The sequence below is a fragment of the Arachis ipaensis genome, chromosome B9 (genome assembly GCF_059453495.1).
Source record: "Arachis ipaensis isolate K30076 ecotype BB chromosome B9, ASM5945349v1, whole genome shotgun sequence".
Classification (NCBI taxonomy): domain Eukaryota; kingdom Viridiplantae; phylum Streptophyta; class Magnoliopsida; order Fabales; family Fabaceae; genus Arachis; species Arachis ipaensis.
This window is the reverse complement of record NC_142444.1, coordinates 31,275,688-31,290,533: the sequence shown is the minus strand read 5'-3', so window position 1 is coordinate 31,290,533 and position 14,846 is coordinate 31,275,688. Positions and strand designations below refer to the sequence as shown.

The following is a 14,846-nucleotide window of genomic DNA, read 5'->3' as shown; positions in this document are numbered from 1 at the left end:
AGAAGGGGCAGGCCTCACCTTAAAGAAGGTGCTCTTGAAATGATGGAAGGAATCCTCAAAGAGACCAAATATGCTGCAGCCTTGGACAGCCCGGAAGGACATGTAACATTTTTTCGTTTTCCCCTCGCGGGAAGGGTTCGTTAAAAGGAAGAGATAGAGGAAGACGTTCACGGAGGTCGGGATCTCTAAATACTCGCACACCAGTTCGAAGCACTGGATGGCGGCCTAGCTGTTCGGATGAAGCTGTGACGGGGCGACATCACAACGGTTGAATAGTGACATTACGAAAAGGGAGAAAGGGAGCCGAAGACCCAGCGTAGTAAACATGGGCTTATACAGCCACAGCCAGTTGACCACCCGAGGGGAAGCCATATTCTTAAGGCATACCCTCTCATGATCGCTGGGGACATAGACTTGATAGTGCGCCTCCTCGAGACCTCCCCCGCATAGAGAACCCGTGTCACGGAGAGCTTGGAGCTTCTCTCTGGTCACCCAAGATGGTGTGTCCTTCACATCCGAGGTCACCCAGGCATAAAAGTCAATAACGTTTGGAGCCGGTGGTCGCGCCATACCTATAGTAGGGGCACCACTCAAGTTAACCCGGGAGATTGCTAAGTCAGAAAATAAACAAAACTGATCTGCAGCTAAGCATATCACTAATCTATGATACCTACGCCAGTACCTAAAGCCTAAGTTCATTACAAACACCTGAATGGTACCCCCTAGCAACTATCTAACATGAACTGTATCTATCGAACTTAAACCAAAGTGAAAAAGGAGAAGGGCATGCACTACAAAGGTGACAATCACAGAACAGAATAAAAGAAAACAATGGGATAAACAAAAGGAGCGTGAAACACTTACAGGAAAATGTGCAGAAAGGAGGCAGAAAGGAGGTAATGTGCAAGAACTACGCGCAGAGGTTCCCTCGAGAGTAATCCCGAAAGCAGAGCAATAAGCGGATGTAGGCGAGAGAGTGAATGAAAATGTGGAAGCAAATGGAAAGATGGTGGTTTTGTGAAAATCAGAATGGTAACCGTCAAAAGAGGAAGCGCGAAAAGGCAGGGGTACGATGGTCTTTTCCCCTGGGTTTTCAAATCAATCATTATGAGCATTAAATGCTCAGCATGAGAGTCGAAGCGACACGCCAAACTACGCGTAGGGGCAAAATACGCGCACGAAGTCACGTCCTCCGCCAACGGATCCCCCGATCTGCAGGGCGCTCGAGTAGAAAAGAGGCGAGCTACATTAACGCGCCAATCACCTGTGATTAACGCGTTGGGGGCCCTGTTTTAGCCTAGCCCAATGAGTTGTGGATCCATGGCTCACGGTTAGCTGACCCGATGGTTTGTCATGCCCGAACCGGGAGGTGACCCGCACGTCACCTCCCTTACTGCGTGAACCTGGACAGCTGGAAAGGAAGTTTTCAGGAAAGAGGGTCTGTGCATGTGGGACCCGCTGAAGTACAGACTATATAAGGGGACCTTAGCCTAATTGCTGCCCCTCGTACGGACATTGACTTGAGCGTTGGAGTCCTTGCAGGTGGCACCCCCTCCTCGTCAGCTCGAAAGAGTTTTGCTTACCTGCCCTCCAGAGCTCACCCAGGCCAGACGTCCAACAACCCACCAACCCTCAATCTCCACCACACCAGATCCGCTTTGGAACCAAGCAACCGAACACATGACATGCTCATGGATGCATCAAAGGCCCAAATCCCCCTTTAATTGGCTAACTCGGTAACTCCATACATGTGGCTTGCTAGCTTCAAAGCGTGCAGACACTGAAACTGAATAAAGACTGAACAGGTTGCGCCATTTGTGCTCCTCCCAATTTTTATATGCACAATATAATTCCTTAACCCAATCTGGACCATATGTATTCTTTATTATAAATCTCATTGGTTAAAACGATGGAAACAGGGATGTTCCGCAAGTACAGCGGTACACGTGAACCGCTTCCAATACATTAATACTATTAATCTATTATATTGTCACTGAGATAATGTCATTTGCTGCTGTTGCTGTCTTGTATACCTTTTTAACATTAAAATCTTCTGTGTATTTGATATCAACAATTTCAATACTTCAAAATAATACATAACTAGGTATATGTGCATGTTCAATAATACTGTAAAAGCAATAGGTAGCCTTACTATAGCATCAATCAATTTCTCTTCTTTCACAGTTTGAATCAAACGCAGTTTCTAATGTCTTTACATGGTCTGTTTTAAACACCTTACCAAAAATCCTTGCAAGAACACACACCATTTATGAAATGATGATAGCGCGCACGGTCTCTCATGATAATATTGCGGCTATAAACGCGAGAAACTAGCTTGAATGCAGAATGGCAATCCTCACACACCCTTAGATTCTTCACAATGCGCAGCGTCGTCCCTGGTTCTGTATGAATTAGTCCAAAAGCAAGCGCAATCTTTTCGCTATGCTGCTTAAGTGCAGTTTCCTTCTCTTCCTCTTCAATGTCAAAGGACACCATTGTGGTGTTTGGTGAATACCCTTCATTCCTCAACTTCTCCATCACATTTTCTAACATAACATAAATTTCCTTCATTTGTGGGTGAGAACCTTCTCCCATCTTGAATTCATGAACCGTGCCATGCAAATCTATCATGCTACTTCCAGGAATAGTCTTAATTCCTCTTTCCTTCATCAACTTTCTAACTCTAGTTACATCGTCCCATCGTCCTGCTTTCGCATAAATGTTCGATAGCAGCGAGTAACGGCCGCTGTTCTGAGGTTCCATGTCGAGTAAAATCCACCCTAATTGTTCTCCTAACTCAACATTTCCATGTATCCTGCAAGCATTCAAAAGTGCTCCCAAAACAGCTGCATTAGGCTTCATTGGCATTGATTCTATTAACTTCTCTGCCTCATTTACAAGTCCAGCTCTTCCCAGGAGGTCAACCACAGAGCCGAAATGCTCCACCCGAGGCTCAATTCCATACACTTCCTTCATTGAATTTAATAATCCTATTCCTCTTTCAACCATTCCAGCATGCGCACAAGCATTTAGAACACCCAACAGAGTCACCTTATTTGGCTTCTGCTTCTCCTCTTGCATCTTGGTGAAGAGCTGAATCGCATCCTCGGCTCTTCCATGGATCGAGAGCCCCCAAATCATGGCATTCCAAGTAGACACTTGTTTCATTCTCACCTTCTCGAACACTTCCCACGCCATGTCAAGACGGCCACATTTTCCATACATATCAACCAAAGCAGTGCCTAAAACTCCATCCAGCTGAAACGAATTCCTTTCCACATATGAATGAATCCATCTACCTTGATCTAGAGACCCCAAATTGGCACAAGCTGCTACAACACTTGGTAACAAATACTGTTTTGGCTTCACCTTTTCTCTCTGCATTTTGTGGAAAACTTCCATTGCCTCCTTGAAACACCCTTGTTTGATATAACCATCAATGATGGCACTCCAAGATATCTCATTTCTCTCATCCATTTCATCGAACATGTTCCTTGCATTCTCAATCTTCCCACACCTAGCAAACCCTGTTATCATTGTGTTCCATGAAGCAACATTCTTCTTAGGCATTTTCACAAACAGCTCATGAGCAGCTTCCACTTCACCACACTTAAAATATCCGTCAATCACTGCGTTCCAACAAATCACATCAGTTTCACCATTCTCATCAAGCATCTTCCTTGCCTCTTCAACAAGTCCAAATGATGCATACCTATGTTGCACCCATACAGAGACAAGTATTAGAAAAATATATTAAGTAACATGTCATAAATTATATAATGAAAGCTGAATTATGATAGAAAATTATCTTAAGAATAATTGAGTCTAGTTTTTGGTGTTAGCTCCTTCAAGTAAGATAAGTTCTACTATTCTAGCAACTAGCATACCATAAATTAACCAAAAATAATATTTTGAGAGATATATAAAAAAAGTTGATAGTTATAGTGCCTAAAATTTTGTACTTAATTTACCAAACATGTATTAAAAGTTAAATATTTATTTTTAAAGATTAGTCTGGCAAATTCAGCACCAAATTAAAAGGCACTAAAATTTCGTCATAAAAAAACCTTTTAAAAGTTGATGCATAAATAAGTATTTATGTTGCACAAATATGAATAAAAGTACTTGATACAATATGATATGATAAATAAATACGACAACTTTTTCAAAGTGTTTATATAAAGTTGATACTTGATAGGTAAGAATTGATAAATGATAATTTTGTCAAACATGTTAAATTATCTAATAATTTTCAATTATCAACTTCACCTAAAAATATCTTATGAATTCCCACCTACATTTGAATGGCAGCACTCTTGATGTGATTATCAGCACCAAAGCCAAACTTGAACACATGTGCATGAAACTGAAAACCTTCCTTAAGAGAACCAGTAATGGCACAAGCCTTAAGCAAGGTTGGGTAAGTGAACATGTTAGGCCTAGAGTCCCACAAGAGAAGCATGTTGTGATAACAAGTTATGGCCACAAGTGGGTCCCCATTGTCCAAGGACCCTTTGATGAGGACATTGCACACAAACACATTGGGTTTTTGGATTGTTTCAAAGACTCTGATTGCAGTGTTGAAGTTGCTGAAGTGAGGGTTGGAGTAGCACTTGAGTAAGGTGCCTGATACATAGTGGTCTTGGAAGTGACCATTTCTTAGTGTGATGGCATGTAACTGTCTTAGATGTTGGAGCGAGTTGAAGCACTTTTTGTTTAGGATTTCTAGGACTGATTTCTGTGAGAGGGTTGTGGTTTCTGTTGTTGTTGAGAGGTTGCATTGTTTGAAGGAGCAAGAAGGGGAAGTTGTGGCTGTGGTGCTCATCTTATCCAATATCCAATGTTTCTATGGAAAGGAAATAAAAGGATTACGGCTAAGTGTAATTGAAGTCAGTGTTTGTAAGTTACAAGGTGAGTTGAGACTTGAGACCATAGTTGTGAGAATCGAATCGGTGATCGAACAAGTATTTTGTTAATTTTACTCTATCATAAATATTTTATTTTATTTTTATATTAAAATAACTATTATTTTTAAATTTTAATAATTCATTAATTAATTTATATCTATTATACTATTATGTACTACAAATATTTATTAAAAAATAATATTAATAGATATTATATAATTATGAAAAGAAAAAATAAGTGAGTTTAAAATATTTTACACTATCAATACATTAAAATAAAATTTTACATAAATATTTAAAATATTTTATATTTATTTTAATAATTGTATAAATTTTGAAAAAATTATAAATTAAAAAAAATTATAAAACTAAAGTTAAATTATATAAATATAAATATAAAATAATTTAATTGTGTATATATGTATAATATATATAATAATTATAATAATAAAGAACTAAAGAACGGACAGCCTGGTGGTATATAATGCTCCTCTCTTTTTATGGATACAAATCGTCATTTTATGGCCGGGTCCTGCGGAAGGGTGGGAGCACCGCAGGACCCGGCCAGTTCACCGATTTGTATTGAACCGGCCGGTTCTTAATGATTTAATTGCGTATACGGTCTAAACGTCTAACCAAACCATATAGACCATCAGTTCACCGATTTTTCGGTCGAACCGACCGGTCCGGTCCGATTTTGACAACATTGTTTGAGACTATGCGAGCTTGAATTTTGTCCATATCTCCAACTTACAGCCAACATCTAGAACGAATTGCTTCACTTTGATTCTGACTCTATCAACAATTCAAAAATAATATTTGTACACTAAAATTAATTAATTATTATGTATTAATATATAAATACATGTATAGTTTAATTTATTTTTAATATATATTTATAATATAATAATATTTGATATTAGTGATTAATTTTAAAGGTTAATTTTAGTGTATATCTAATAGAAATAAAGAATATTACCATCTAAGTAGAATGCAAAGGTATAAGATATCGACAAGAGTACAAAAATTTTAGAAAAAAAAGTATGGATATATAGTATATAAAAAAATAAAAATATTATTTGCATATTAAAATTAACTACTAAAATTAATCACTATATATTTGTGTAATTTAATTTATTTTAGGATTAATTATGGTTTTGGTCTCTAAAGTAGAGTTTGAAAATATTTCTTGTCCCCAACCCTTTTTTGCTTACAAAATTGTCTCTAAGTTTTAACTTAGTTTTAAAATCGTCCTTTTTACCAAAATTTTAATTTTTATTACCAAGTTACCTCTAATTAAAATATATATATATACAACAGGTTAAAGGGAATCACGCTGGGGGTTCAGGGAAGAAGAGGGGGAAGGGAAGGTGGAAAAGGGAAGGTGGAAGGGAATCCGTCCGCCGCCGCTGCTCCTCGCTGCTCGCCGTCACTCTTCGTTGTTCGCGTCCTCGCCGCTGGATCTGCCCGCCAAATCTCGTCGTTGCTCCTCTTCCTCGCTCGACGTTGACACTAGCAGATCCGCGAGGGCAGACATCGTGCACCGCTCGCCGTTTCTGCTCCTCCTCCTCAGTCGGTCGCCGGTTGTCGTCTTTGATCATGTATCGTTCTCTCTCTTCGATTCTCTATGTCCATGGATCTTCTCTCTTTTCTCTCTTCACACCCAAACCTTCACGGTCTCTTATCTCTGCCTTCTTCTCAAGATCGTTGCAAAACCACATCGGTAATTTCTTAGTTCTTTTTTTTGCTTTCAATTTTTAACCCATTCATGGATTACAACATTTCGATCTTATTGGTTAGAAATTTTGATTATTGATTAGTGGTTTAGGATGAGTGTTCTGGTTGGTTGGTGAATTATATGTTTAAAAGTTTATAACCTGAGTTGTTTGATATGGATCTGTGCAAAATGTTATGATTATTGTGTTTTTAGTTGAAGTTTCAATTGTTATTTGTTATTGTCGAATTGGAATGCTCAAATGGTTGCAAATTAAAAATAGATGTCTTGGATAAGTTTCACTCATGTGTATTGCTTCTGCTTCTTGCGTTGTTTATCTACTTCTGGTTGCTTCTGCTTCTACTTCTATGAGGGAGAAGAAGAAAAAGAATAGAAAATGAGAATTTTGGGAAAGAAGGGGAAGGGTATTTTGGTCCGAATGACAATTTTAAAACCAAGTTAATCTTTAGGGATGATTTTGTAAGTAAAAAAAAGTTGGGGACGAAAAAAATTTGTAGTCCCTCTCTTAGGAACCAATATCGTACTTAACCTCTTATTTTATATTCTAATATATATTCTATTTTAGTATTTGATTTGGTACACATGTAATATAGTTAATAGAAATATATAAATTTCTTACATTTTTTAAATTAAACAATATTTTTAATTAAAAAATGTTTTATATTAAATTTAATTAATTTTAAACTAAAAAATAATTATTTAAATAGTTAAAATAATTAACTTAATGTTTTATATTATAAATCTAAATACTTTTATGATATAAAATTAAAAAAAATAAAACTCACTCAAAATAATGTTATTTTAAATAAAAGAAATACCCAATCATATCAATACATACTGCAAACAAAAAAAGAAAAAAATCTACCCACTTGAAAAAAAATTGTGAACACTCTTTTCATTTCTGTTAACCATTCTTCTGCCATATCTGGGACGAGGGCTCCATGAAATTCAGGCAGGCCAATTTTCTTGAAGTCAACAAAGATTGTATGGACTTGTCCTACATCCAATCTGTGAGTATTGGCATCTTCATTTGCATTGGATAGTTATTGAGCCATCAGAGCAGTAGTTTAGGTTTGCTCTTTCATTGCTTTTTTCCATATCCTTTATGTGCTTTGCAAGGTTTGCGGAGCTCGAGCTTGAGCCATGTGGGCATCCACGACTTGCCATAATTTTCCTGTTTATGGGTAGCCACAAAAAGAAATCTTATTAGTCATACTTCCTATAATAGGGTCCCTAAGGATTGACTTTCCTCTGATACCAATAATGTAACACTCTAATTTAAATGATATCCTTGAAAGACTTTTGGATAGGGTGTCACTTATTTTGGGAAGGACCCTATTTGAATCCTTTAGTACTCTACGAATCTGGATACCAGCAATCCTCTTCCAACACTTTTTCACGGGTAAAGATCTTATTCCACTGTGTGGTATGAAATAGAGTCTGACGTGGCGCTGAATGGAAGAATAGGACACGTAGTCCACCTTCGGGCTCCCATAAAAGGTTAATTCCTCCTCCGAGTCGTCCTCTATTGGATCTTCCTCTTGGCTAGGGTTGTTGGACTCATCCTCCTCTGCCTCGAAATTTGATTTGAGGTAGACCACTTTGGGTGACCGTTTCTTGGGCGCTGAAACGTTCCTATCTAAAAAGGTTATGACAGACAGTTGAGGATTTTTCTCCACAAAATTACGACCTAAATAGATAATTTGAAGTACGATAGTAGTGGTCATAACTACCCACACATGCTTTGAGGAGTCATATTCAGAAGTCACCCTCAAGGGCGCTGCGTCATCTCCACCCAATGCACCATACTCCTCTGGAGATAATATGGAAAAAAGAAAGGGGTGAGATCGTAAAAAGATCTCAGTGGGAATACTATGTAACTCCTCCATATCGCCAGCCCGTTTATAGAATTTTCAAAAGAACATAGCATAGCATGTATTATGATTTTTCTTGTGGGGCATAAGTAGGGGTGCACATGATCCGGCCTGACTCGGTCCCGAACACTTTAGAAGCTAATTTGGTGTGATTTCATCGGGTGGCCGGGTAAGGGTCTCAAAAATAGACCCAGTCATTATTTCGGGTCGGGTCCGGGCCATAGCTCGGGTCACCCGAAGTCGGCCCGGTGGCTCGGTAATCATACACAATTAATATTTTGTGTTATTAGTGATGGATCATAACTATTCTTATGTAGAATTTAAGTATTGTAAACCTTAATATTTTGTGTTATTAGTCATTATAAGACTATAAATTAATGTTTTATATTTAGAATGCATAAGACTTTAGACTAATGCATAATATTGTGTTATTTGTATTAATTTAAATATTTTATATTATTAGACAATATTAGTATTGATTGTGGTTATACTTTAGTATTGATTGTGGTTATGTTTTAATTTTGAAGAAGGGTTGGTTCTTGTTATATTTTTCTAAGTGAATTTTACCATGTTAAATAATGGTTGGAGTTTTGAAAATTTGGATATTTTTACATGCTAGCTTACAAGAAGGTATCAACGTAATGTAATGTTAACGGCCCGGTTTTCACCCGGTATAATTGTGGCCCGAAAGTGTATTAGTTTCATCGGGTCTAGGACCGGGTTCGGGTCTAATAAATAGACCCGGTGTATATTTTAGGTCGGGTCTGGGTCACATCCGGCTTCACCCGGCCCATGTGCACCCCTAGGCATAAGGCAAAATACATAAAAGAAGAACATGTAACATCGATATAGATAAATCAAGCAAAGAGGGTAATAAATTAAGAATAATAAACATAATCATAACTTTAAACAAAAAGAATCTTTGAATAAAAGGAGAATAATAACATAATCACACTTTTCTTTGTACTTTTCATTACTTATCTTGTAGCTTTTATGGAAAGTATTAAGCTCAAACTGGTATAGAAAGGTGGGAGTCCTACGAAGATTCTTATCCCAAATATTTTGATGATTACCTTCCTTTACTTAAGGATCGTCTCGATCGATCACTTTCTCTTACTGAAAGATCATATTGATATCTTGTCTTTGAGGGTCATCTCCCCTGACTGAAGGATCATTCCTTTGGCAATGTTATTTAAGACATACACAAGAAAAGAGTCATGCCAAAAAAAAGGAACGTGTATATATATTTTTAACATAAGAGTTATGCATGTGTATTTGTAAAAGAAATAAAGAGGGAATGTAAAATTGTGGTAATAATAATAATAATAATAATAATAATAATAATAATAATAATAATAATAATAATAATAATAGATTTACATGTAAGGATTTGTAACATAATAACAACATTAATGACATACATAGCATGTAGTATCATACCTTTAGAAAATACTATAGTAATGGAATATATTAAACAACTCTACAGAGTTTATATAATACACGTATTCTTAGCTTAAATGACTCGAAATACAATGATAATAATTATAGGAATGATATCAATCAAGAAAGTTACAGAAAAATGAAGGTACTCTTAATTAAAAAGCCTTATATAATGATAAATTTGTATGATAAAAAATTTGAAAAGTAAACCCATCATATGTATGCGAAAAGAGGAAGAATTAATGCCATAAAACAGATATTAAATATGAGCAAACAGAGCATTGGATATATGGTAGAGACATAGATGACAAAGATTTGGCACAATAATAAGAGAAATATAATTCATGCCAAACATATAAAGTTAAAAAAAAAACCACAATTTCCTACACTTTCTAACGTCTCTTGATTGATTATGGGGCTGACTCTTGTATTTGCATACGGAATATTTTTTGTAGAAGAATGAGGAAGAAGATTAGTGTTGAGAGGGGTGATCTTTCACCTATTGGTCTACCCCTATTTATATATTTTTTGTGGCAGGTGTGACTGAGGTGTTTCAAATTTAAAAGAAGGAAGTTGGAGTGGTTGTTAGACTTCTATCCAAAAAATTAAAATTCTAAGTCTATCTTCTAATTGGCTTTTGAATTTCAAATTGAAATTTTTAAAGAGGATGAGGAGGGAGGGACGGTTGTTACAGATAACATGGTTGCAGGGATGGTGGTTTGTCCCACCCACGGTGAGGACGGTGGTTTTATCTCGCTTATGAGTTTGAGTATGATTATGTGTGATAGTGATTACAATTATTATAATTGAAAATATAATTAATGATTATTGATTGCCTGTCTGGGTAGATGCAAGGATTGCGGTTTGTCTCACTTGCTCTGGGTTACAGTTTGAGACACCTGGGTAGACGCAAGGATTGTAGTTTGTCTCACTTGCTCCGCATTGAGATTTGAGACACCTGGATAGACGTTAGGGTTCTAGCTTAGTTCTACTTGTTTCGGGTTGAGATTTTAAACACCTTCCTAGAGAGATGTAAGGGTTGTGGCGTTGTCTTACTTGCATCCAGGATTGTGCTGAAAAACACCTACCTGGATAGATATAAGGATTATGGCGTGTCCCACTTGCATCCAGGATTGTGGTAAAAAGCACCTACCTGGATAGATATAAGGATTATGGCGTTGTCCCACTTGCATCCAGGATTGTGGTAAAAATCACCTGCCTTATGGTGTTGTCTCACTTACATCCAGGACTGTGGTGAAAGGAATCTGTCTGGGTAGATATAAGAGTCTGTGGTGTAAGAATCGAGATTTAATAAGTTGTTTAATTAAATAAAATAATAAATTAGAAATCGGTTCGAAAATTTAGAAGTGTTAATTTTAAAATTTGTGAGATTGAATAGTTTTGATAGTTACATGATTGAACAATGGTTAGGAAGTGCTTGTTATGGATATTTGGGTTGTTTTGGGCATGTTTGAATTGGTTTAGTTTTGAAATTTTAGAAACTACAGAATTTTGTGGAATTTTGTAAAACCTTATTTTTAATAAACTTTGGTGAGGCATAACTTGGCCTCCGGACCCTCATTTTGAATAAAAATTGATTAAATAAAAGTTGAGTACGAGAGCTTTAAGACGTTTGAAGAACGGATGGAAAATATTTTAAAACGAAAAAGTTATGCTCATTTAAAATTCGGTGCAAAAATCTGAATTCTGCAACTTTTAAATTTTTCTAAATCTGTTAAAGCATGCGTACACGGACCTGTACACGCGACGCGAGCATTGACCACTACTAAGTGCTTTTACGTACGTGGACACTAGCATGCATACACGGGAACATGATTTTGAGGCATGCGTACGCGAAATTTTAACACACGACGCAAGGATTCCATTCGAGTTGGGACACTCACGTACGCGAGGGAGGTGTCGCGTACGCGACCACCCATTTTTGCAACCATGCATACGCGGGACAGGGCATGCATACGCATGATCTCTGTTTTGCTGAAAACTTGTTTTTCTTCATTTTTAAGGGTTCATCTAACTCTCCAAACTTCTTTAACTTCCATTTAAGGCTCTTAGCTAGTAATTAGACTATAAGACTAGTGAAGATGAGTTAGTTGATTTAAATTGGTATTTTCTATTAGTGAGTTTAAAAAATGGTGACTTAGGCTTGGTATGTAAGTTGGGTGAAATTATTATGTGAGTTGATGGAGCTTCGAGTTGATGATGAACTTGTGAAATTGAGAACTAATAATGGTTAAGGCGAGTTTAGAACTCAAAGTTGAATGATGAATTGTTGAGCACTGAAAGTGATCACTGAATATTGTTATTCCCTGTTATATACTGAGATTGTTGAGTTGCTATGTGCCTGGCAAGGACAGTGGTTAATCCCACTTGTCAAGGTCACAGCGCCGGCGTAAGGACGATGGTTAATCCCGCTTAAGTTGAGATGTGAGGTCTATGGCAGAGTATCCCGCTCGCATCCTTTTGAGTCACAAGAGTGAATTGGGCACTATATCCCTGGGAGAGTGAGTCAGACACTATATCCCTGGGGGTACCCATTTTTATTCGTGACTGAAAGGCGACATTTCCATAGGGATGTGTCGGGTTGGCAGTTGAACCGACAATGTGATATCACAGCCAATAGGATAGTCATTCATCATGTGCATTTTCTATGTGTTTGCTTGCTTTGCCTACTTGCATCTTTTGCCTAAATGTATAACATGCTTACTTGCTTTCTGGTTTACTTGCTATATATGCCTATTATTTGTATTTTACTTGTTTGCATATTCTTGTATTTTCTACTAGGATTGAGGAGGATCGGTAGGCGGTGGCGATGGAATTGCATGGAGGTTAGGCTAGCGAAGGCTGTGTGATAGTAGCGTTACTGTTAGTTTAAAAATCCCCTAAGATAGATGACCCCTTTAGGGATTTATTTAAAATTATTTATAAGTTTGAATCTTATGGTTGATATGAAATTCTAGGATTACCTTTAGCATCCCAGAATCTTATATCTTATATATTAGGCACTGTTACCATACTGAGAACCTCCAGTTATCATACTATATGTTATTGTTATTTTTCAGATGCAGGTCACAACCCACCTCGGTGAATTTGTAGGATGGTGGCAGAATGGAGGATCATTTGTCATCTTTTGTATTTTGGATATTTTGTTATAGATATACTCTCACTTTTGTATCTTATACTTTGATGCCTTGGAGGCTTACTTAGAGAGACAGGTTGTATACTGTTTTAACTTTCAAAAACTCTGTTATATTTGTATTAACTAGTTGATCTAAACTCCACTAGCTATGCTTGTATTCTTTTGGCTATTAGACATATATATATATATATATATATATATATATATATATATATATATATATATATATATATATATATATATATATATATATATATATATATATATATATACCTTGTGATCTTGTATCTTTACCTTGTATATCTTATCCTTTGCACTTTAGTTAGTTTATGCATAACGTTTCGCGCTTTTGTATCTCTGTTTTCTACATCTTTGAGCTATATTTCTTCATCGGCCTTCTCGTATTATTATTTTCCTTCTATATATGTTACTGTATAAACTTTAGAACTATCATAGCACTTTGTTATCCTTTGCATTATGGCATGAGGTAAGACTTAGGGTGATACGGTGATACGGTGTTACATGTGGTGTTGTCCCACTTGCATCCGGGTTTCGGTGTGAAGCACCTGCATAGGTAGACACAAGGATTGTGGTTAGTCCCACTTGCTCCATGATAAGGTGTTCTATGTCCGAATTAGCTACCAGATGTGTCGGGTCTGACGTTATAACCAACATGTGAGCTCATGGCCTGTAAGACAGGCATGCATCATACTATATTTATGTGCATTTGCTTAGGTCTACACAATTACTTGGCTTGCCTAATTGACATCCTGTTAATTGCTAATTGTACTACTTGTCATACTTGTTCTCTATGTATGATTGTTTGTTTGTCTGTTTGATTGCTTGTGATTATGACTTGTTGGTTTGGAGTGTGGTGGCATGTAAGTGATTATATGTGGGGCTGGAGGGCAAGATTTGATATTCTTTGGGGCCGAAGGCCGAGATTTGATTATTTTGGGCCGGAGGCCATGACTAGTTGGACCGAAGGCCATAATTTGGTAAGTTGGTAAAGGTTGATATGCACATTGGCTTGCGGTAGTTTGTGTGTTGATTGATTTTGCTTGAGGCAGAGGTCGTGATTGATTTGTGTTTAAGATTTAGTAAAGTATGAAAGATCAAAGTAATTCAACGTAGACTTAATGAAACTATGCTTGGAACAAGTTAGTCATTCATATAGTTTAAGTAACTTTTAAAATTTTATAATAGAAATATGAATTTGGGTTTTGAATAAATAACTGCTTGTTTTTGAAAAGATGTATAAGATGAGCGATGATCACTGTGGTTGAAAATAATTTTCTTTTATATATCTTCTTATGACAATTCTAAGCCTTCTCTGGTGAGACCGTGTGGTTAGGTTGTTACCCCTTATAGATTTCTCTTTTTAGGATGAACGAGGAGTTTAAGGAGTTTCTTCTGTGCTCTGATTGTGTTGTATATATCTTAGTTATATTTTTTCCCTTGCCTTGTTATATATTTTTGTAAGAGAGATAGAAATCGTAATTTGTAATGATATGTATGTCTGGTATATTTGTAAGTTATTTGTATAAAAAGTCTTGTATGTTTATATATATGAAGATTGTGGTTGAATTTGTTTATATATACATATTTGTAAAAAGAAAAAAACTTTCAATTTTTCAAAGGAAACAACGATACGGTTTCGAGTTAAAGGCTCCTATTTTATTATTAAGTATATAGAAGTCCTTGTAATATCTCGCTATCAGAGTGGTGCAGCT

At 36.6% G+C, this 14,846-nt stretch overlaps 1 protein-coding gene across 1 annotated transcript; it reads right to left on the bottom strand.

Annotated features, from left to right (window-relative positions):
* Positions 1–2,034: 2,034 nt before the first annotated feature.
* Positions 2,035–5,741, bottom strand: LOC107619469 (pentatricopeptide repeat-containing protein At5g48910-like). Its single transcript, XM_016321768.3, has 3 exons — positions 5,613–5,741; positions 4,299–4,874; positions 2,035–3,712 (listed from the first exon to the last, which is right to left on the bottom strand). The coding sequence occupies exons 2-3, from the start codon at positions 4,823–4,825 to the stop codon at positions 2,236–2,238; spliced, it is 2,004 nt and encodes a 667-aa protein (XP_016177254.1). The 5' UTR covers positions 4,826–4,874; positions 5,613–5,741; the 3' UTR covers positions 2,035–2,235.
* Positions 5,742–14,846: the final 9,105 nt, after the last annotated feature.

Bases quoted from the DNA above. Each gene is read 5' to 3' on its own strand.
- LOC107619469 (XM_016321768.3), bottom strand. From the start codon at position 4,825: ATGAGCACCACAGCCACAACTTCCCCTTCTTGCTCCTTCAAACAATGC. The intron at 3,713-4,298 runs GTAGGTGGGAAT...GGTGCAACATAG, and splicing joins AAGAGTGCTGCCATTCAAAT to GTATGCATCATTTGGACTTG.